The 24,823-nt window shown below is 38.9% G+C and overlaps 1 protein-coding gene across 2 annotated transcripts in view; it reads right to left on the reverse strand.

Moving 5' to 3' along the window:
- Positions 1 to 6,048: 6,048 nt before the first annotated feature.
- Positions 6,049 to 24,823, reverse strand: part of LOC106055478 (protein trachealess-like) — an 88,090-nt gene continuing 69,315 nt past the window's right edge. For both annotated transcript variants that reach the window (XM_056024380.1, XM_056024381.1), the window contains 9 exons: positions 20,251 to 20,340; positions 16,702 to 16,792; positions 15,911 to 15,994; positions 15,005 to 15,114; positions 13,917 to 14,164; positions 10,808 to 10,914; positions 9,788 to 9,935; positions 9,084 to 9,193; positions 6,049 to 8,961 (listed from right to left, as the gene is read on the reverse strand). In XM_056024380.1, coding sequence (XP_055880355.1) covers positions 7,256 to 8,961; positions 9,084 to 9,193; positions 9,788 to 9,935; positions 10,808 to 10,914; positions 13,917 to 14,164; positions 15,005 to 15,114; positions 15,911 to 15,994; positions 16,702 to 16,792; positions 20,251 to 20,340 — 2,694 coding nt within the window. In that variant the 3' untranslated portion in view covers positions 6,049 to 7,255. The remainder of the gene's footprint in view (positions 8,962 to 9,083; positions 9,194 to 9,787; positions 9,936 to 10,807; positions 10,915 to 13,916; positions 14,165 to 15,004; positions 15,115 to 15,910; positions 15,995 to 16,701; positions 16,793 to 20,250; positions 20,341 to 24,823) is intronic.

The raw sequence follows: 24,823 nt of genomic DNA on the forward strand, positions 1-24,823 counted from the left end.
GCTGCAAGGGTTAGTTGAACTCTCAGGAGCTGCAAGGGTTGGTTGAATTCTCTGGAGCTACAAGGGTTAGTTGAACTCTCTGGAGCTACAAGGGTTAGTTGAACTAGCTGTCTGGAACTACAAGGGTTAGTTGAACTCTCTGGAGGTACAAGGGTTAGTTTAACTCTCTGGAGCTACAAGTGTTAGTTGAACTAGCTGTCTGAAACTACAAGAGTTAGTTGAACTAGCTGTCTGGAACTACAAGGGTTAGTTGAACTAGCTGTCTAGAACTACAAGGGTTAGTTGAACTAGCTGTCTGAAAGTACAAGGGTTAGTTGAACTAGCTGCCTAGAACTACAAGGGTTAGTTGAACTAGCTGTGTGGAACTACAAGGGTTAGTTGAACTCTCTGGAGCTACAAGGGTTAGTTTAACTCTATGGAGCTACAAGGGTTAGTTGAACTCTCTGGAACTACAAGGGTTAGTTAAACTCTGGAGCTACAAGGGTTAGTTGAACTAGCTGTGTGGAACTACTAGGGTTAGTTGAACTAGCTGTCTGGAACTACAAGGGTTAGTTGAACTCTCTGGAGCTACAAGGGTTAGTTGAACTAGTTGTCTGGAACTACAAGGGCTAGTTGAACTCTCTAGAGCTACAAGGGCTAGTTGAACTAGCTGTTTGAAACTACAAGGGTTAGTTTAACTCTCTGGAGCTACAAGGGTGAGTTGAACTAGCTGTCTGGAACTACAAGGGTTTGTTGAACTAGCTGTCTGGAACTACAATGGTTAGTTGAACTAACTGTCTGGAACTACAAGGGTTAGTTGAACTCTCTGGAACTACAAGGGTTAGTTGAACACTCTGGAGCTACAAGGGTTAGTTGAACTCTCTGGAGCTACAAGGGTTAGTTAAACTCTCTGGAACTACAAGAGTTAGTTAAACTCTGGAGCTACAAGGGTTAGTTGAACTAGCTGTCTGGAACTACAAGCGTTAGTTGAACTAGCTGTCTGGAACTACAAGGGTTAGTTGCACGCTCTGGAGCTACAAGGGTTAGTTGAACTAGCTGTCTGGAACTACAAGGGCTAGTTGAACGAGCTGTCTGAAACTACAAGGGTTAGTTTAACTCTCTGGAGCTACAAGGGTTAGTTGAACTAGCCTTCTGGAACTACAAGGGTTAGTTGAACTAGCTGTCTGGAACCACAAGGGTTAGTTGAACTCTCTGGAACTACAAGGGTTAGTTGAACTCTCTGGAGCTGCAAGGGTTAGTTGAACTCTCTGGAGCTGCAAGGGTTGGTTGAACTCTCTGGAACTACAAGGGTAGTTGAACTAGCTGTCTGGAACTACAATGGTTAGTTGAACTAGCTGTCTAGAACTACAAGGGTTAGTTGAACTAGCTGTCGGGAACTACAAGGGTTAGTTGAACTCTCTGGAGCTGCAAGGGTTAGTTGAACTCTCAGGAGCTGCAAGGGTTGGTTGAATTCTCTGGAGCTACAAGGGTTAGTTGAACTCTCTGGAGCTACAAGGGTTAGTTGAACTAGCTGTCTGGAACTACAAGGGTTAGTTGAACTCTCTGGAGGTACAAGGGTTAGTTTAACTCTCTGGAGCTACAAGTGTTAGTTGAACTAGCTGTCTGAAACTACAAGAGTTAGTTGAACTAGCTGTCTGGAACTACAAGGGTTAGTTGAACTAGCTGTCTAGAACTACAAGGGTTAGTTGAACTAGCTGTCTGAAAGTACAAGGGTTAGTTGAACTAGCTGCCTAGAACTACAAGGGTTAGTTGAACTAGCTGTGTGGAACTACAAGGGTTAGTTGAACTCTCTGGAGCTACAAGGGTTAGTTTAACTCTATGGAGCTACAAGGGTTAGTTGAACTCTCTGGAACTACAAGGGTTAGTTAAACTCTGGAGCTACAAGGGTTAGTTGAACTAGCTGTGTGGAACTACTAGGGTTAGTTGAACTAGCTGTCTGGAACTACAAGGGTTAGTTGAACTCTCTGGAGCTACAAGGGTTAGTTGAACTAGTTGTCTGGAACTACAAGGGCTAGTTGAACTCTCTAGAGCTACAAGGGCTAGTTGAACTAGCTGTTTGAAACTACAAGGGTTAGTTTAACTCTCTGGAGCTACAAGGGTGAGTTGAACTAGCTGTCTGGAACTACAAGGGTTAGTTGAACTAGCTGTTTGGAACTACAAGGGTTAGTTGAACTAGCTGTCTGGAACCACAAGGGTTAGTTGAACTCTCTGGAGCTACAAGGGTTAGTTGAACTAGCTGTCTGGAACTACAAGGGTTAGTTGAACTCTATGGAGCTGCAAGGGTTGGTTGAACTAGCTGTCTGGAACTACAAGGGTTAGTTGAACTAGCTGTCTGGAACTACAAGGGCTAGTTGAACTAGCTGTCGGGAACTACAAGGGTTAGTTGAACATTCTGGCGCTGCAAGGGTTGGTTGAACTCTCTGGAGCTACAAGGGTTAGTTGAACTCTCTGGAGCTACGATTCAACGACAAACTTCAACCAACTAGTGCATCGTACTTAATGAAGAGATAAGAAAAGATTGCGGACCGCAGTCAATACAGTGACGTCGTTCCGCTGTGTTTGAGGCCTTCTTACGTTGAGGTGGAGCTGGAAGGGACAATTAAAAAGTATGAATGACTCCTTCGTGCTCCTTCTGTCATTAGAAATCTCTCTACTAACGGGCAACTGACGATACTGACTGACAATGTAATATCAGTATGATTTTGTTTTGACTTGTATTACATAGGAGATAATGAAACAAACAATGAAACAAGTTTACTTTTTTAAACAAAAGCTTATCTAAGGGGAAATAACGGCTAATTACTGCCATTTATCTGAAAATTAGATGGTTTAGCTCCCTTTCTGTTATATAAATAAATGTAGGAATAGAATAAAGCAAAATTTCAACTTGGTCCTAGAATGGGAAGTGCGAGAAAAAAGATGTCCAAAGTACTAAGGGGACTAAATCCATATATATATATATATATATATATGTGTGTGTGTGTGTGTGTGTGTGTGTGTTCTCTTTCCTGTTTCATAAATATATATGTTTATTCATGTTCAAAAGTATACATTATGTACTTTTACCAATATATCTACATTTCTAATTAAGTAGCATTTATTGCCCTTTTTTGAAATCAAACAAAGTAATTAATCACCAACATTTAATTAAGTTATTGTTTATTTTCTTTATTGATTCATGTCTTATCAGGTTTTGAGTTTAAACCCCTTCCACAGGGTTTTGAGTTTAAACCCCCTCCACAGGGTTTTGAGTTTAAACCCCCTCCACAGGGTTTTGAGTTTAAACCCCTTCCACAGGGTTTTGAGTTTAAACCCCCTCCACAGGGTTTTGAGTTTAAACCCCCTCCACAGGGTTTTGAGTTTAAACCCCTTCCACAGGGTTTGTACGTTACATCTTTCCTTTTCGATAAAAAAAAATTCTAAACCAAAGTCCATGAGAGTAGACTGGGGAGAGGGGAGAGAAGTTGAGTTTAAACTCAAATGTCGAGTGGATAGCGTAAGTACTAAAGTGAGTAGACTTGAAAGTAATTTGTCATAAATCTTCAAGTAAGTTAAAGACCAAGCAATGTGTCACTGCTAACGGAGTCTAGCTAAATGTGTTACTTCTCAGGAGAATACAATATTGCTAAAAGGAATTTTTCAAAAATTGTGATGAAGAATTTTGTTAAAAAATGTATGATTCAAGTTACTCGAATGTCAATCTAATAATCATTTTAAACAATTCTCCAATAAGAGTTTCAAAGGGGATTATCGAAATCCAGGTTTCGAAATGTCATATCTCATGAGATTGTGCAATTTTAGAATCTTCGTATTTATGTGAGCAGCTTTGTATTTAAATAATAAAATAGAAAAGTCTCTGCCAGACAAATGAACGTATCAGTAGACACGTGACTCTTAAGAATTGCGTAAAATTATGAAAAACTACTGATAAAATCCTCTCCGCTTAATACAAAGCATTAGTTTAATATTGATGTTATTAAATACAAGACCAAAATTCTTTATATGCGTATATAGGAGGCACGGCCTTTGCAAGGTGACAAAGGTAAAGCACTGGGCTTCCGAACCGGTTCAAATCCTGATGAAGAGAGAGGTTTTTACATTTCAGTATCTTAACCCTAACCCCTGAGTCCTGTCAGCTTTATTGAAAACCTATTAACCCTAACCCCTGAGTCCTGTCAGCTTTATTGAAAACATCTTAACCCTAACCCCTGAGTCCTGTCAGCTTTATTGAAAACATCTTAACCCTAGCCCCTGAGTCCTGTCAGCTTTATTGAAAACCTATTAACCCTAACCCCTGAGTCCTGTCAGCTTTATTGAAAACATATTGGGGAAAGTAAATGGTAAACAAAAGAAAAACAAAAGAAAAAGGGCGGCATTTTTGTTGTGTTTTTGCACTCAGGCGGTCAAAGTCCTCGCGGTGGACCTGGTTGTCCTTATTCGTAAGAGTTGACTCAAAGAATTTTTGTAATTCTAGTCCCAAGGAAGCTCACCTCCATCGGCCTACCTTAACCACTGGCGGATCCGCGCCCTCTTTCTCCTATAGATAAATCACACAATTCGAGTACAAAATTATTATCTTAATAATATATACTAATTATTTAATTTTTTTTATTTAAACCCCAACCATAAACTTTAAACAGGAAAAATTGCACAAAGCTGAATAAAATTTCATTTCAGATAATGAATGGATGCGGAAATCAAACTTATTAGTGCTAGGGGTATTAACCACAGGTAGTTTCGATTATGAATAAAATAATCTATTATTTCATCCATCATCGCATGGGCAAGGTAAACGAGAACAATATAAAATCTCAAGGAAGAAATTGTTCTGTTACTTGAAGGACTGTGACTTTGTAACCAATATTTCTAATGTAGAGTGGCAGACAGATTTCAGGTTTCATAACTGCAATGAGTCTTTTGCATATGAAATGTAAATGGATGTTAAATCTTTTCAAACAAGGCCTTCCCATTTCTACAAGCAAGCAAAAGAAAACAGGCTTTGTCATTTTCCTTTGCTGAAAGGTGAAATTATTTCTAGTGAAATGATTAAAAGTACAACACTTATTAAGATTCCTTAATTTTGCAATTTATAAAAGCAAATTTTATGACGTCAAGAACCGGCCTTCAATACAATTAGCTCGCCATTTAGCGCAGAAGCTGATTTAGCTCCAGAGGACATGACTCGAGCAAAGAGAAGCTCCAGTCAGTACCTCCACAGGAGTCTTATGAGTGCCACAATCTGTATGTCAACACTTTACAAAATGTGCTGCTGTTCACACTATTTGTGTACACATTCATCTGTTCTTCTTCTTCTTTGTTCTCATTTTACATGTTGGGGGGTTCAGAACAGTGTCTAAGATGAACCGTGCAATGTTTTCTAGATCAGGCAGTTCTCCGAATAGTTTTGATTCTATAGGAGGGCCTTTGACCAGAGTCCTGTTCGGGTCTCTGATTTAGTATACACCATTGAAGGACATGGTCAGCATTCTCTGGTGATGCTCCAAAAGGGCAAGTTTCGCTCGTCCCGACATTCAACTTCCGGAACATATATTGTCTCATCCAGTGAACAAGCATTATATTTTGGGTGGGGGGGGGGGCAACTAAACAAGTATAATTACTGGTCGATTTTGACTGACTGTAATTTGACAGCAGCCACAAGGGTAACCACTAAGCTAGTTCCACAGTTCCAGAACATTATGCACGAGTGCAAAAAGTAAAATACTGCACATTAAGAACAACTGTATATTAGTGGGGTTATTGTAATATAAAAAGACAACAGTAATTTAAACAAATTATTAACTGATTTCAAAAATTGCTAACTCTTGTTTTAATTCCTTAACGTGGAGTGTGGAAAAAAAGAAACGTGAATATGATACAGTGTAACTATGAATTAAAAGTTAGTTAGAGTATCTTTCTAAGTTGTATATACATATGCGGCCCGCTTTTCCCAAATTTAAAGAAATGCGGCCCTCGATCCAAAAAGGTTGCCCACCCCTGGATTAAACCAAGAGACAACATCAAACAAATCAGAAGACCAAACGCATGACAATGTGGTAACCACGCTTTAATGAGTTCATACATACACAACGTTCTCAGCTATTCCAAATGTCAGATTCATGGGACTGATTATCAAAGAAACATGACAAGAAAGTTTTATCGCTTGGATTTAGTAGCACAATGAAGTCCAGTAAGATTGTTACAAAAGGTCTACTACCTTGCACGAGAATCCCGGTAACGTAATGTACAATTGATGTAGAAAGTGGATTGGAGAGTAGCTCTCTAGATCCTGACACTGTTACTGGAAGCAACAAACTAAGTCAGTATCGCAGGACAACCCCCAAGTAGCTTCCTCATTATCTGATGTGTTATATGAAGATCTCATTTTCCTTAATGAAAAGAATCAATTAAGGGTCAAAGGCTAATTATAATCTTTACAAGTGAAAGTTAAGATAAAAATTAACCTCATAAAAAGTATCTTTATTCACCCGTATTGGTTTGTGTCACGTCTATTGATCTCTTTATGGTTCTATTATTTTACATTGTTTCTCTGCTCTATAGTCAGTACCATGGTATTATTTTATTGTCTATCTACTCTATAGTCAGTACCATGGTATTATTTTATTGTCTATCTACTCTATAGTCAGTACCATGGTATTATTTTATTGTCTATCTACTCTATAGTCAGTACCATGGTATTATTTTATTGTCTATCTACTCTATAGTCAGTACCATGGTATTATTTTATTGTCTATCTACTCTATAGTCAGTACCATGGTATTATTTTATTGTCTATCTACTCTATAGTCAGTACCATGGTATTATTTTATTGTCTATCTACTCTATAGTCAGTACCATGGTATTATTTTATTGTCTATCTACTCTATAGTCAGTACCATGGTATTATTTTATTGTCTATCTACTCTATAGTCAGTACCATGGTATTATTTTATTGTCTATCTACTCTATAGTCAGTACCATGGTATTATTTTATTGTCTATCTACTCTATAGTCAGTACCATGGTATTATTTTATTGTCTATCTACTCTATAGTCAGTACCATGGTATTATTTTATTGTCTATCTACTCTATAGTCAGTACCATGGTATTATTTTATTGTCTATCTACTCTATAGTCAGTACCATGGTATTATTTTATTGTATATCTACTTTATAGTCAGTACCATGGTATTATTTTATTGTCTATCTACTCTATAGTCAGTACCATGGTATTATTTTATTGTCTATCTACTCTATAGTCAGTACCATGGTATTATGGACCTGGAGCATGCTTCATATTGTCCGTTAGCTGCTGAGGATTGGTTCAAGTCCATATACATAGAGCCGGAGGAGTGACCCGTAGGCCCGTAATACCCTCCTCTGGTCAAGTGGTCACCACCGTTCTGGAAAAGCTGGTCCTTATTTAAATGTGGCGCGTGGTGATAGCTGTGGTTGATGTGACCAGGCGAAGGTGGGGGCAGGGGAGGGAGGCCGTGGCTCACGGCCTGCTTTTGAGACAGGGTGCACGCGCCGGATAGATCTGAGGAGTATCCTGTGATGTCATACGGTGGGTGGGGCTGCAGCTTGTTCACTTCCGGGGAATTGGAAGATGGCGGCGTCATGCTGCAAGCGTCCATGGCTGCGGAAGTGATGGGCACTGAGAAGTGATGGGGTAGGCTGGGATACGTTTGATGCATGCGTCCAGACGGACTCATCAGACTGGGTATAGAGAAGGACGGGATGATCTCCCTGTACGCGGAAAGATCTTTGTATGGTGACGTGATATGATCTTTGTACATTGATGAGGATATGTGATCAATATAGCTGGAAGAAATGTGATCTTTATATGGAATGAAAGAGAATTGATCTTTTTGTGCTTGTTCTCTGAAGTAGTGATCCCTGGATTCAAACCCACTTTCTTTGTCATAAATTTGGCTGTGGTTAAGAGAATCTGATTTGGAATACATATAAGGATTGTTTTGATCCTTATATGTCGCAGGGTCTGGCTCCGGAGGAGTCAGTAGGCTCGTAGGAGGCTCGGAATTCAAATACGGAACTTGAGTTCGTGAGCTGGTCTTGATGACCGATTCTCTATTAGCGTAAAGGCTTCTCAAGAAGTTTGACGCTGTCAGCACGTCTGTAGCACCGGAAGGCTTTGAGTGCGAGCCCAGCCAGTGAGTGTTGTTAGGAGTGGTATTTGTCAAGGGCCCCGTGGAGAAAGTTCTGCCCATGTTCGCAGAGGCGTTCATGGAGCTGGGATACGAGTGACTTTCCACGCTGATAGAACTGTCTAGTCCCGATGTTGATGTGACTGGAAGATGGCGGTTCATGGCAGCTTCTAACTCCTGCACCGAGCTTCCCGAAACAGAGATGGGGCTGGTGGACAGTTTGTCCAATTTTTGTTGACCGCTCTTCTTTTTTCTAACGGGAGATTTGCGATCCTGAGTAACGCTGCTGGATGAGAACTGGATGACTCTGCGATCTAGAGGTATGCTTGCAACTTTTTTCATAGATAAGTCTTCCGGGGACGATGAAGTCACGTGATCTGGGTGCAAGGAAAATAAAGGCGCTGTCGGCCCTTTCTGATCGAACACATTTGTCTCCCCTGCTGAGCTATTTCTCTCTATATCATCCACTGTTATATTTGAATTCTTTTCTACGATCTCCGTTGAGCCGCTGTTGGTCCGCCTTCGCTTTCGTGGATTCTCGTTCTTTCGTCTCTTATTCTTATTGTCAGACATGATGCCGCTGGATGACATTTTGCCCGGAGATAGGGTGTCCGCGTCAGTTGCGGGGCTATCAAGTTGGGATTTGGGCGAGCGGTCAGTATGAGAAATCTTCTCAATGGCAGATATGTCGTCGTTCTTAGCCAGCTTTTGAAAGCTGTTTGGACTTTGAGAAGGGGAAGAAATGGTGGCGCCAATTCTGTTTATGCCAAGGGTTGAAGGTTTACAGGACTTGAGTTCTGGAAAGAAGAAGAAACAAAATGTTATGTACATAAGTGTAATCAACAGAAGAACTTTTGCTTAAGCAGTGTTTAACGAATTGTGAATGTTCAATGTTGGTGACAAAGCCACTGAAGATCACCTTTAAGTTTGTCTTCTCTAACTCTGCTGTTTGAAGAGCTACTCATTGATGACGTCACATCTCCAGTCAACTGCCAGAGGTCATAAGCCGCACCTTTGTTTTCAACACCACTGAAAGAAAGTGAAATACAACACTAGACTATTAGACTTACAATTTTCAACAGACAATTAAAATGATTTTTTTTTTATATCTCTGCATATTAAAAACTAATGTATGTTGACATCTTTCAGCTTATGTATTGGTTGAAATCTATAAAGAAATAATAGACATTTATATTTCATTTTTAAGGACAGTAATAAACGTTTTAAATTTGAAATTGATGTTGAATGAGTTTGTAATATTTAGAAATGTATGAATAAGATGTGTATTAAATATTTATAAGATTTGGATGAAAGATGTACAGGATGTGTGCAAGCTGTGTTTAAGATGTGTACATCAACAGTGCTGCTTACTATGTGTGGAAGGTGTCTATAAAGCTCAAGATATGTCAAAATGTGTATATGATGAGTACACGTGTGTATAATATGTGAGCCAGATGTGTAACTCAGTCAACAATCAATACGTTCATTAAGTAACGAGAATGCCTGACCTATGTCTGAGAGCCATACAAAGTCTACTACTTACCTGACCCATGTTTGAGAGCCATACAAAGTCTAATTCTTACCTGACCCATGTCTGAGACATATACAAAGTCTACTTCTTACCTGACCACGTAGTTGATTGCCAAAATGGTTTGATCCTCAGCGTTCTTGTTATTTAGCAGCGTCGTGGCGCAGGTTTGTACCCAGACGTAACCACCATGTCTGTTCATAATACGATAATAGTCAGTCAATGCTTGGCCCTTGTTTAAGACTGAATAATGAGAGAAACAATAAATAATATTTATTCAAGATTTCAGAACCAAATATTAACTAAAAAAAAATTATATCCACTTTATAAAAACGTAGTCTAAAATAGAATGTATACACATCAATTTTATTTTTAAAAAAGTTACTTGACTTGAATTCAAACTAATTCTCCTCTGTACAATGATTATCTACCCTTAGCTAGTACTGTATCTATATAATACAAAATTACTTAGGACTAATGGATAACACTTTTTTTTTATTGATTCATGTGTTGTTCAGAAAAAAAAATATTTTGTGCAAATAGCGTGAACAATATTTGTACCAAACAGATAGACAGACAGACAGAGTGAGTTTCATGAGATTTGTACCAGACAGTCAAAGTGAGTTTCATGAGATTTGTACCAGACAGTCAAAGTGAGTTTCATGAGATTTGTATCACACAGAGTGAGTTTCATGAGATTTATACCAGACAGACAGAGTGAGTTTCATGATATTTGTACCAAACAGACAGAGTGAGTTTCATGATATTTGTACCAGACAGAGTGAGTTTCATGATATTTGTACCAGACAGAGTGAGTTTCATGATATTTGTACCAGACAGAGTGAGTTTCATGATATTTGTACCAGACAGAGTGAGTTTCATGATATTTGTACCAGACAGAGTGAGTATCATGAGATTTGTAGAAAACATACAGAGTGATTTTCATGAGATTTGTAGAAAACAGACAGAGTGATTTTCATGAGATTTGTAGAAAACAGACAGAGTGAGTTTCATGAGATTTGTAGAAAACAGACAGAGTGATTTTCATGAGATTTGTAGAAAACAGACAGAGTGATTTTCATGAGATTTGTAGAAAAAACAAACGCCTCGCTTACTATCTTCATGAGATCTTTTCAAACTCCTGAGATCAGCGACATGGCAGAGATCATATAAAAGTCTGTCAGTCACATCTTCGACACTTAACTCCATCAAGTCAGTAATTCTGAAATATGCAAAATTTTTACATACATTACAGGAAACGATTTCACGAAAACATTGTGGTCACACCCGTGTTAAGCAGGACACCATCATGTAACATTGTGGTCACACCCGTGTTAAGCAGGACACCATCATGTAACATTGTGGTAACACCCGTGTTAAGCAGGACACCATTATGTAACATTGTTGTCACACCCGTGTTAAGCAGGACACCATTATGTAACATTGTGGTCACACCCGTGTTAAGCAGGACACCATTATGTAACATTGTGGTAACACCCGTGTTAAGCAGGACACCATTATGTAACATTGTGGTCACACCCGTGTTAAGCAGGACACCATTATGTAACATTGTTGTCACACCCGTGTTAAGCAGGACACCATTATGTAACATTGTGGTCACACCCGTGTTAAGCAGGACACCATTATGTAACATTGTGGTCACACCCGTGTTAAGCAGGACACCATTATGTAACATTGTGGTCACACCCGTGTTAAGCAGGACACCATCATGTAACATTGTGGTAACACCCGTGTTAAGCAGGACACCATTATGTAACATTGTGGTCACACCCGTGTTAAGCAGGACACCATTATGTTATATTGTGGTCACACCTGTGTTAAGCAGGACACCATTATGTAACATTGTGGTCACACCCGTGTTAAGCAGGACACCATTATGTAACATTGTGGTCACACCCGTGTTAAGCAGGACACCATTATGTTATATTGTGGTCACACCTGTGTTAAGCAGGACACCATTATGTAACATTGTGGTTACACCCGTGTTAAGCAGGACACCATTATGTAACATTGTTGTCACACCCGTGTTAAGCAGGACACCATTATGTAACATTGTGGTAACACCCGTGTTAAGCAGGACACCATTATGTAACATTGTGGTCACACCCGTGTTAAACAGGACACCATTATGTAACATTGTGGTCACACCCGTGTTAAGCAGGACACCATTATGTAACATTGTGGTCACACCCGTGTTAAGCAGGACACCATTATGTAACATTGTGGTCACACCCGTGTTAAGCAGGACACCATTATGTTATATTGTGGTCACACCTGTGTTAAGCAGGACACCATTATGTAACATTGTGGTCACACCCGTGTTAAGCAGGACACCATTATGTAACATTGTGGTCACACCCGTGTTAAGCAGGACACCATTATGTTATATTGTGGTCACACCTGTGTTAAGCAGGACACCATTATGTAACATTGTGGTCACACCCGTGTTAAGCAGGACACCATTATGTAACATTGTTGTCACACTCGTGTTAAGCAGGACACCATTATGTAACATTGTGGTCACACCCGTGTTAAGCAGGACACCATTATGTAACATTGTGGTCACACCCGTGTTAAGCAGGACACCATTATGTAACATTGTGGTCACACCCGTGTTAAGCAGGACACCATTATGTAACATTGTGGTCAAACCCGTGGTAAACAGGACACCATTATGTAACATTGTGGTCACACCCGTGTTAAGCAGGACACCTTTATGTAACGTGTTAAGTAACACGCAATAGAGAAAAAGAAAACTGTAAAAAAAATCTAAGGGAAGGAACCGTTAAGTCCTGCCATTTATATAAAAATTATGGGGTTTATCTCCCTTTCTGCTATTTAGAACAAAATTAATTAATTAGTACTAAATGATTAACTTACTGGTTAATTTTAGAATTAATTCGTGTATCGTATTGTTATCGACTATGAATAATTCTGCAAAATTTCAACTTGATCCGAAAATGGTAAGTGGAAGAAGCAACGCGTCAATATGTGCTAGGAAACTAAATGTCTGTATACAGAACCACATCTCTCATCAGTAGCATTTATTCCCCTCATTTCAAAATGAAACAAATTAATTAACGAGAGTTATACATCAAAATTAAAACACATACTAATAATTAAATTTTTTTATTGATCCATGTCTTGTCAGGTCTAATGAATAATTATACAATATATACTCCAGTAGTTCGAGGACCACTAGGGTTCTGGGAGCAGCACAGTTTGGAAAACAAAAAGCCTTCTATCATGGAAAGTATTGTGTTCTTTTGTTCCCAGGTCACTTATTGGTTCACTTCTTCTAGACAACAGATCATGAAATTCAAAATACATCTTCTATACTGGTGAGTGGTTTTATTTTTATTTCCTCTGTCATTCATGATAGGAGTGTTTATCTCGGTAAGAACTTTCCTTTGGAATACTATGTCACAGAATGTTTATTAAAAGTTTAATCAAAAGTTCTGATTTTATCTGAATTTCGGAAATAGGTTTCTAGGTGCTAATTTCGGAAATAGGTTTCTAGGTGCTAATTTCGGAAATAGGTTTCTAGGTGCTAATTTCGGAAATAGGTTTCTAGGTGCTAATTTCGGAAATAGGTTTCTAGGTGCTAATTTCGGAAATAGGTTTCTAGGTGCTAATTTCGGAAATAGGTTTCTAGGTGCTAATTTCGGAAATAGGTTTCTAGGTGCTAATTTCGGAAATAGGTTTCTAGGTGCTAATTTCGGAAATAGGTTTCTAGGTGCTAATTTCGGAAATAGGTTTCTAGGTGCTAATTTCGGAAATAGGTTTCTAGGTGCTAATTTCGGAAATAGGTTTCTAGGTGCTAATTTCGGAAATAGGTTTCTAGGTGCTAATTTCGGAAATAGGTTTCTAGGTGCTAATTTCGGAAATAGGTTTCTAGGTGCTAATTTCGGAAATAGGTTTCTAGGTGCTAATTTCAAAGCCAGCGTCGTTCTAGCAAATCTACTGATAATGTTTTAACGTAACACTCACGTTCTAATCATTTCAGATTGACCTTACTTGTTACTTTACTTGTTACCTTACTTGTTACTTGCTGAAAAACTAAACCGAAACCGTAAACACTTTTGGCTTTTCTTTATAGAGATTATCTTGTTTCTTTTCTAAAGGCATGACACAGGACAGCATTGCCAGTAATAAGGCAGCTGGACACCCTACTCAAAGAACTAAGTGGGAACATTGACTTACATTGGTTCACAGTAAATAATCTTGAAGTCTGGACTTAGTCTTGTGATGAAAGTATCTTGTTCCAGTCTTAGTTCAGTAATCGTGGGGGGAGGGAGAGCTATGGCCATCCCTACAAGTCCAAGAAGCGGGGGTTCGGATGAACTAGACTTGTTCGTGCTGCTGCTGTTGCTGTTGGTGCCATTTTGAGACTCAGTCCTGGAGCTGCCATAACTCGACTGCAGTCTTGAAGTCCCCAAGATATGAACGACCTGAAGAGAAGAAACGGCAAAGAATTTTGTTTTGAGGATCCAGCGACAAGAAACGTCCTTGTGTAGACTACATTTTAATACGTCACTGCCATTCTAAAATCTATCTTTCTGACTCCAGGAAGGTTAACTTTCCGCGGTTGACGTGTCACCGTTTTGTTGACGTCGTTTGTGTAAACAAAAGAACCCACTACAAGACGTCTTATATAAGACGTAGATGATCTTTTGGGACGATCAAGCCAATATCAAGTAAACGCTATAGTGCCTCAATTGTCATCTCAATGCGTTCCACCAATTGTTCATTTAAATTTATTTGAATTTATTACTAGGAGCGTTGTAGACGCCAAACACCAGGGGAGCTTACAGCGTTCTCCCAGACCCCCTAGGTGACTAAATGGAGTAAACGTCTTCGGGCGTCCCTAGTTATAGTTTAAGAAGCACTGTAATAAAGAACATAAGAAAACAAGAATGAACTAACTGACTCTGTATCTTAGAAACAAAACAAGAATGAACTTTCACTAACTGACTCTGTATCTTAGAAACAAAACAAGAATGAACTTTCACTAATTCTCTGTATCTTAGAAACAAAACAAGAATTAACCCTCTTTCACTGACTCTGTATCTTAGAAACAAAACAAGAATGAACTTTCACTAATTCTCTGTATCTTAGAAACAAAACAAGAATTAACCCTCTTTCACTGACTCTGTATCTTAGAAACAAAACAAGAATTAACCCTCTTTTACTGACTCTGTATCTTAGAAACAAAACAAGAATTAACCCTCTTTCACTGACTCTGTATCTTAGAAACAAAACAGAAAAAGAAGTTTGTCCCAATGACTTACTCTGTACCCTGAGCTCTTCACTTGGACGCCACGTTTGGTCAGTGTGGACTTCATCCGTAGAGAGAAGGACTTGTGGACGTTGTGGTCATTTTTGTTGACCATAAGATAGTCTGTGGATATAATGCGGACTTCATATTAACTAGGTAAAATAAATATGCCTCTGGTTAAGTAGACTTGACCTAAACTTTGTGAATGGTATTACTTAGGTTTGTTACATTCGCTCAGACATAATAATGCGGCACTAGATTAGATTTGATAATACGGACTCACGTAAAATAAAAGTAACCATTTCAATCCTTGCGATGTTTGGGGCAGAAGATGTAAATTTCATCTGTTTCTATGGCCGAGGTTTAACGAGGGTGTCATCTGGCACAACGACTATCCGCATTTACCTTCACTGACATATGTCAGGTACCTATTAGAGTTGAGTGGACTCAGAGACGTCTTCAAAATACCGAAATACGAAATCCAGATCTTCACCAGGATTCGAACCCGAGATCCATTTGTTTGGACGCCTAGCGCTTTACCACTTTGCCATTACGACCTAGCATGTCTGTAACAATGAGCACGCTTCCCATCCCCTTTGTTCTTATTTTCAGAACAGACTAGAAGAATCAGAGCTGATTGAAAGTGCACAGAACCCACTAAATGTTTCATTGAGACATGTTTTCAATGGGAATCAAATTTTAAGAGAAGAAAGATTTACCATAATAAGAAAAACATTTTTTTTAAATATACATTAAAAAAAGGCGAAGCTTAAGTTATATTAATTATAACTCTAGCAATTAGTTTGGGTCAGTCATGTAATTTAATGTGTAATACATCTAGACTAACAATAATAAATATGTGCGATTACAAATATTTTTAAGGCATGCGCGCGCATGTATGTGCATGTGTGTAACTTACTTTTTGATGAGGGTGAACTTGGTCTTGGTGTACTGGGAGACGATCCGTCTTCTGAACCGGAACCTGGCGAGCTGTTGGAAGGTCCTGAGGAGACAGGTAGGTATTAGTGAAATAGATCTACCTGTTTTAATTGAGTATTTTAAAAGTAAATAAGAGAGATATAGATGTTGGTCAATTTTTTTCTTTGTTAAAAAAAAATGAAATGACACTCTGTTGATGGAAATGAAGTATTTGAATGACTATAAATGAAATGACACTCTGTTGATGGAAATGAAGTATTTGAATGACTATAAATGAAATGACACTCTGTTGATGGAAATGAAGTATTTGAATGACTATAAATGAAATGACACTCTGTTGATGGAAATGAAGTATTTGAATGACTATAAATGAAATGACACTCTGTTGATGGAAATGAAGTATTTGAATGACTATAAATGAAATGACACTCTGTTGATGGAAATGAAGTATTTGAATGACTATAAATGAAATGACACTCTGTTGATGGAAATGAAGTATTTGAATGACTATAAATGAAATGACACTCTGTTGATGGAAATGAAGTATTTGAATGACTATAAATGAAATGACACTCTGTTGATGGAAATGAAGTATTTGAATGACTATAAATGAAATGACAATCTGTTGATGGAAATGAAGTATTTGAATGACTATAAATGAAATGACACTCTGTTGATGGAAATGAAGTATTTGAATGACTATAAATGAAATGACACTCTGTTGATGGAAATGAAGTATTTGAATGACTTTTATTAAAAAAGAGTTCGCACCCGACACGATGCACATTCCTAAATGTTCTGCCAACTCGGAGTGATCTTTCGGATGGACATATTCAAATATACTGGAGCCCGCCATCTCCACCTGGTAACACAATAAGAAAGTTATAGTCAATTCATTAGCAGTAAGTGGTCAACTTTAAAGAGGTCAGTAATATTGACATGAGCTAGGTAACGTCAAGGCTGAGGGGTAGAGCGTGCAAAGGCTATCCGGTTATTGTCCTAGTGTAGATTGGTTGCTGATTTGGTTTGGAGAGTTTTTCTGATTAGTTTTGGTCCTTGGACTTCTTGAAGGAAAGAAACGAGGTAGAACCAGCCCAGTGGGTCGTGGTGCTGGCCACATAACACTCTCATACACAATTAAATATAACACATTTTTATCCAGCCTTTTTAGCTGCGTAGGTCTCAAACTAAATACTTTTGCCCTCACTTATTATTTTCTGTAACTTTCTAAGTACATTTTTGTGCACGCGCTTGTACACTTGATTGTAAGCTTTCATACACTTTTACATACACTTTTACATACATTTTTGCATACACTTTTCTGTAGACTTGAACTGTTGAAAGCAACTTGTTTGTTGTTTCTATACAATCCTGATGACCCTTGCAGAAAATGTACTGGCACTAGCGCCACAGGGACTCGGCCTTCTCAATTAACGTTCTGTCAAGGGCAGCACCTCCAGAGCCCTCAGGGGCGAGCTCGCTCTGGCGGTGGGCCACATTAAGTTGATCTAGTTTCCCGGAGGACTATTCATTCTCGTTTGTCATCAAGCGTCCCGCTGGGGGGGTGGGGGGGGGCGGGACGAAGGGGGGAGTGGATGGCAACAAACAAAATGCACACGCGCACAAATCGCATCGGCACGCGCACAGTCTTTTCATCGGCAGACGATGTTGTGTGTTTTAGACAAGTTTCTCTTGGATACAAACAAACTAACAAACAACCAAACAGACATTGAGATGTTAAGAAACAGAATTTACCAGCAAATCAGGATTAGAAAAAAACATAAGAAAATGAAACAAACACGCATGTCAGCAACTTAAATATAGACGTGACGTCATTTCCTGCTGCCATGAACAGACGACACTTTTTTTATGAATTCGTACACTGATTGTGTACATACATTTCATTGACAACAGCAGATGCTGCACCCCAGATGTTGTACATATATTTTTAGGAGTGTGGACAAAGTTGTCACACAAACAGCAGATGCTGCACCCCAGATGTTGTACATATATTTTTAGGAGTGTGGACAAAGTTGTCACACAAACAGCAGATGCTGCACCCCAGATGTTGTACATATATTTTTAGGAGTGTGGACAAAGTTGTCACACAAACAGCAGATGCTGCACCCCAGATGTTGTACATATATTTTTAGGAGTGTGGACAAAGTTGTCACACAAACAGCAGATGCTGCACCCCAGATGTTATACATATATTTTTAGGAGTGTGGACAAAGTTGTCACACAAACAGCAGATGCTGCACCCCAGATGTTATACATATATTTTTAGGAGTGTGGACAAAGTTGTCACACAAACAGGAGATCTATATGTGTGTAAATGTTTTCGATATATAGTTTATATTGCATATATGCATATTGAGAAACCATTATATATATTTCTATAGCAGTAAATGTTTAATTCTCCGAACGGTATATAGTATTATTGAATGACGTCCAAGGGAACACACAGTACAACAAGCAAATTATTGTCAACAGAAAGTGAATCAGTCATAGTTAAGACATTTGATCACTTGTAGGTCAAGGTGAAATGCAGCAGTCGTTTAATTTCTGACTGAAGCAATGGTGACAGGACATATAAGAATAAGACACATGCACTTGCGGAATGTATTGGTTGCAGAATTGGCGCTTGGTTGAAATGAAAAACCATCGAATGACTTGCCCTTGACAACCTTGACGTATCTACTATTTCATTATTTGTTAGAAAGTTTTCGAGTAGAGGCTACATTGTGGGCTGAAATGATAATTCTATAGTAAGTGAACCGCAAATAAAAAAAGTTGACTAAGGTCTAACTTCACGTACGGATCATGTCTCTAGCTTCCAGATGATGGCTTCTTGTGCTGGCCACACATCAATCTCGTAAACAGTTCAATTCTCAATTATAATATCTCCAAAGTTAACTTTACAATTATTTCCAAATCAATTTTAATCAAATCGCTCGAATTGCCTGAGGTCAAACTTTTGAACAGCAATTTTGACTCACTTATCTCTCTTGTTCTTGTATTAAATTTAGCAGGCTTCTTTCCCTTTGAACGAACGCCATCTTCTTTAACTTCAGTATCGAGAGATTGAGATAGCATTGAATTCAAAGGGAAACAACTTGTACTGATCTGATACTACAACTCTGGTTTCCGTTATATGGAACTCCTGTTTTATTCTGATTGTTTGCAATTTAATGGTTGAGTATCTTAAAACGAAATTGATTTCAGTACCACTAACTTTTTTTCTTCTGTTTTTGTTCACGGCAACTAGGCTTATGGAGAAAGCCATATTAAATGTATTCCTTTCAATGAATGTTTACTAGTTAATAAGAAGCTTACAATTCAACAAGCAACAAGCAATATTCAGATTTTAAAAATGCTTTCTAAATATCTTGAAAGAAATTTGCAAAGCAATTATTCCGTTTTTATAATCTTCATTTTTTTTTCGAGGGACCTCCCCCTTTTCTCTACTCACCCCCCCCCCTTTCTGCTTCTTCACCGCCTCCTTCCCGCCCTATTCAATTCTCGTTTCCTACAAGTCTTTTGGGGATTTCCTCGAGCAGACACTCCCTGGCAGAGACGGAGTTTCTCGCGGCGGGGGACAAGCCAAATTATGTGCAGCCAAATTTGATTAAGCCATATTTAAATGACCTCAACCGAAGTAATCCACTTTGCAGGTGTTGATTGATCGTTTCTGGAAGAGGGGGAATCACAGAGAGGATAGAAGGAGCAGCCAAAAGAATTGGGAGGGGGGGGGGAATTGTAAGCTGTCAGAATTTCCCACACCCCTCTGTTCTCAGAAAATCAAAATTCCTAAAAACCAAACACAAGGACATCGTCCAACGACCCAGACGGTTAACCGGGAAACATTCGCGCCAACTGTCAAGCGCCGCTCCAGTCCAGCCATAAGAAATGTTTACAACTATTTTGTTTTCGGCGTGATCCGGGTCTCTGGCTGAAAGCGCAAGTAACAACAAGTCTATAAGATTGATCATTTCTCTCACATTTTAAGTGCCTAGGATTCTTTAACAAAGTCTCAAGTTGCAGTCGCTATTTCAATCATAAAGTATTTGTTACAAAAAGGCTTAATTACAGACCTCGTTTTTTTTTAAATTCAATATACGTTTTGTTTATGATATGAAAAAGATGTTTACACAAAAGTCGTCATATGTGATGGTGGTGGAGGAAGCTCTGGGATAGAGCCCTATGCTGTGGTAAATAGACTCGAGTCCTTGCCTAGGTGTTAATGTCCGTCAATTTGTGTTTCTGCAATTACTTATGCCTACTTTTAATATAAGTCTCACCAAGCTCTCACTAACTCACCTGTGATAATCCAAGATATATGGAGACTGTCTCAGATATATACAAGAATCTACCGTCACTGGCCAATATAAATGCAAAGCCGTCCAAGGACTGAGGAAAAAAATATAATAGTTTAATTTTTATTGGTGTATTTCTCGATATGACAAACACAAAACTCTGCACTCTAATCTTAAAACACAAAATTATGCACATTTATTTTAGAAGTTATCTATATCCCTTTTTCTAAAGAGGTTTTATTATGCTTAGTAACGTAACGTATTAAAGTCTGGTTTTTGAATATGGAGTTTTATTCTACAAATGATTTCTTGTTTGTTTGGTTTTTTATTTAGTTGTGTTAATCAAAGAAATAATGTTGACAATTCATACTTTACATTCATTGTCTTCAAACTATTCTGCTCGGTTCTAAGTGTTCTGGTTATATCACCGACCTACCACTTACCCCTACCACCTACCACTTACCCAATACCATTTACCACTTATCCCTACCACTTACCACGTACCACCTACTGCTTACCACCTACCACCTACTGCTTACCACCTACCACTTACCCCATACCATTTACCACTTACCCCCTACCACTTACCCCTTACCATTTACCACTTACCACCTACCACTTACCCCATACCATTTACCACTTACCACCTAACACTTACCCCCTACCACTTACCCCCTACCACTTACCCCTACCACTTACCCCCTACCACTTACGCCTACCACTTACCCCCTACCACTTACCACCTACCACTTACCCCCTACCACTTACGCCTACCACTTACCCCTACCACTTACCACCTACCACTTACCCCCTACCACTTACGCCTACCACTTACCCCCTAACACTTACCCCCTACCACTTACCCCCTACCACTTACCCCCTACCACTTACCCCCTACCACTTACCCCTACCACTTACCCCCTACCACTTACCCCCTACCACTTACCACCTACCACTTACCACCTACCACTTACCCCCTACCACTTACCCCTACCACTTACCCCCTACCACTTACCCCCTACCACTTACGCCTACCACTTACCCCTACCACTTACCCCTACCACTTACCCCCTACCACTTACGCCTACCACTTACCCCCTACCACTTACCACCTACCACTTACCCCCTACCACTTACGCCTACCACTTACCCCCTACCACACCACTTATCACCTACCACTTACCACCTACCACTTACCATACCACTTATCACCTACCACTTACCACCTACCACTTACCACCTACCACTTACCATACCACTTATCACCTACCACTTACCACCTACCACTTACCATACCACTTACCACCTACCACTTACCATACCACTTACCACCTACCACTTACCATACCACTTATCACCTACCACTTACCACCTACCACTTACCACTTACCACTTACCACCTACCACTTATTAGTTATTGTATTTGATCGTTTTTCTTTCGAGAGCTTTCTTTGTTTGTATTCGGTAGCAAGTTTCTTGTTCTGTTATACTTTTGTGTGTGCTTGTATCTTTCTTTTTCTGCTATACTTTTGTGTGTGCTTGTATCTTTCTTTTTCTGCTATACTTTTGTGTGTGCTTGTATCTTTCTTTTTCTGCTATACTTTTGTGTGTGCTTGTATCTTTCTTTTTCTGCTATACTTTTGTGTGTGCTTGTATCTTTCTTTTTCTGCTATACTTTTGTGTGCTTGTATCTTTCTTTTTCTGCTATACTTTTGTGTGTGCTTGTATCTTTCTTTTTCTGCTATACTTTTGTGTGCTTGTAGCTTTCTTGTTCTGTTATACTTTTGTGTGTGCTTGTATCTTTCTTTTTCTGCTATACTTTTGTGTGTGCTTGTATCTTTCTTTTTCTGCTATACTTTTGTGTGTGCTTGTATCTTTCTTTTTCTGCTATACTTTTGTGTGCTTGTATCTTTCTTTTTCTGCTATACTTTTGTGTGTGCTTGTATCTTTCTTTTTCTGCTATACTTTTGTGTGCTTGTAGCTTTCTTGTTCTGCTATACTTTTGTGTGTGCTTGTAGCTTTCTTTTTCTGCTATACTTTTGTGTGCTTGTAGCTTTCTTTTTCTGCTATACTTTTGTGTGTGCTTGTAGCTTTCTTTTTCTGCTATACTTTTGTGTGTGCTTGTAGCTTTCTTTTTCTGCTATACTTTTGTGTGCTTGTAGCTTTCTTTTTCTGCTATACTTTTGTGTGCTTGTAGCTTTCTTTTTCTGCTATACTTTTGTGTGCTTGTAGCTTTCTTTTTCTGCTATACTTTTGTGTGCTTGTAGCTTTCTTTTTCTGCTATACTTTTGTGTGCTTGTAGCTTTCTTTTTCTGCTATACTTTTGTGTGCTTGTAGCTTTCTTTTTCTGCTATACTTTTGTGTGCTTGTAGCTTTCTTTTTCTGCTATACTTTTGTGTGCTTGTAGCTTTCTTTTTCTGCTATACTTTTGTGTGCTTGTAGCTTTCTTTTTCTGCTATACTTTTGTGTGCTTGTAGCTTTCTTTTTCTGCTATACTTTTGTGTGCTTGTAGCTTTCTTTTTCTGCTATACTTTTGTGTGCTTGTAGCTTTCTTTTTCTGCTATACTTTTGTGTGCTTGTATCTTTCTTTTTCTGCTATACTTTTGTGTGCTTGTATCTTTCTTTTTCTGCTATACTTTTGTGTGCTTGTATCTTTCTTTTTCTGCTATACTTTTGTGTGCTTGTATCTTTCTTTTTCTGCTATACTTTTGTGTGCTTGTATCTTTCTTTTTTCTTCCTGTATTTATATATATAGATAGATTTTCTCCATTTATCTTTTCTTTCATCTTTTTCTTTTCTGTTCTCCCTATACAGAACATTCTCCTTAAGACATCCACTCTATCGTACCACGTTTAGGAGAAGACTAAGCGTACAGTAGTTGTCTAAAGCGTGTTCCAATGAGATTGTAGTGTAAGTCTCTCAAAGGTTTTCTCTCACAATCTCACACTAGAAATGTCTTGTTAACACTCGAGGTCATCGTCACCCAGTGTCCGTCACCCTGTGATGTAGTGACTGTCACCCACAGTCCCCTCATGTGTCCACTGCGACCATAGCTAACACGGCCAGGGGAGCAATATATTTGTCAGCCTCTGACAGGCCAAGATGTGATGTATGCCGTGACCTGGGATGACCACTACCTACATCTATTTACATACTAACATGACCTACAAACAGGGGAGTCCAAGCGGGGGATCGCTAAATCGTTAAAATTTGGAAGTGTTATACCACCTGTCCTCTCCCCCAACCTTCTAATAGCGAGATGACTGGAGAAATGAAGAAATAAACTGTTGAAACAAACACAAAGCTTCTACAAAGTGTGATTGTATTCAATGAGTTTGGATCAGTCTTGTGGTATTACATTTGTAACACAACGAGTCTAACAATAATAGAAATATTTTTATCAACTGTTTTTGTTTAGCGCCGTTTCATGCTTTTAGCTTTCTCAATGCGCTATGACCCTATCACTATGATCCTATCACTATGACCCTATCACTATGATCCTATCACTATGACCCTATCACTATGATCCTATCACTTTGATCCTATCACTATGACCCTATCACTATGATCCTATCACTTGTCTGAACCAGCTGGGAAAGGAAAGAGGGAGGGAGAGGTATCTTGTTGAAGGTTACCTTGTTGAAGGTTACCGTGATAGCTTTTTAAAATGTATAAACAAAAATTAAATAAGGTTTACGACTCAATATTGAAGACGAAGGCTCAGCTTCCTCAACCCATCACAATCACTACAGTGCCTGGTAGGTGCTTATGGAAATATATGGTTTTCATTGTTATCTATTATTAATTTCAAACGTTTAGGCGACGTAAAACGGGGGTATTCAACTTATACCGCCACAGCTGTCAATTGCAATTTTTTTCCCTTGTTCGATACCAAACAAAAGAATTAATTATCAACAAATAATTAACTAATCGGTTATTTTTGTTAAAAAGTGATTCTTATTTTGTCAGGCACAAGGAAATATTGTGCAAAATTTCAGCTTGATCCGAGATTGGGTGTGAGAAAAATAATGTGAACAAATACTTACCAGACAGACAGACAGACAGAGTGAGTTGATAAAATATTTGTAAATATAAACGACAATTAAAAACGCTTTGTCTAATTGTTTTGAAGACTTATTGTAAACATTCAGTGGTCGCTGGACTGATAGAGATCCACCTTCATACGTCCAGGCTTAACGATTCCTTCATTATGGTCTTGACCCTATATCTTACACGTGGGAGATGTCACAGTTTTCATACTGTCCATTTCATTACGTAACAAGTGCTGTGATAAGTACTATGTAGTAGGTTTGAAACAGAGTCCAGGGACGAATTCACGGCATTGAAAACAGTGAAAGACGTGTGCAAAATTTCAAAGTAGAAAGCCAAATTTAATTTTAAGAGGATTTTGAAACATTAGAACGGTCAAACCGGAGTTTTCTACCTGTGGCCAATGAGCCCACCACCACCACCACCACCACCACCACCACCACCACCACCACCACACACACACACACACACACACACACACACACACACACACACACACACACACACACACACACACACACACACAC

The sequence above is a fragment of the Biomphalaria glabrata genome, chromosome 3 (assembly GCF_947242115.1).
Source record: "Biomphalaria glabrata chromosome 3, xgBioGlab47.1, whole genome shotgun sequence".
NCBI classification, from domain to species: Eukaryota; Metazoa; Mollusca; class Gastropoda; family Planorbidae; genus Biomphalaria; species Biomphalaria glabrata.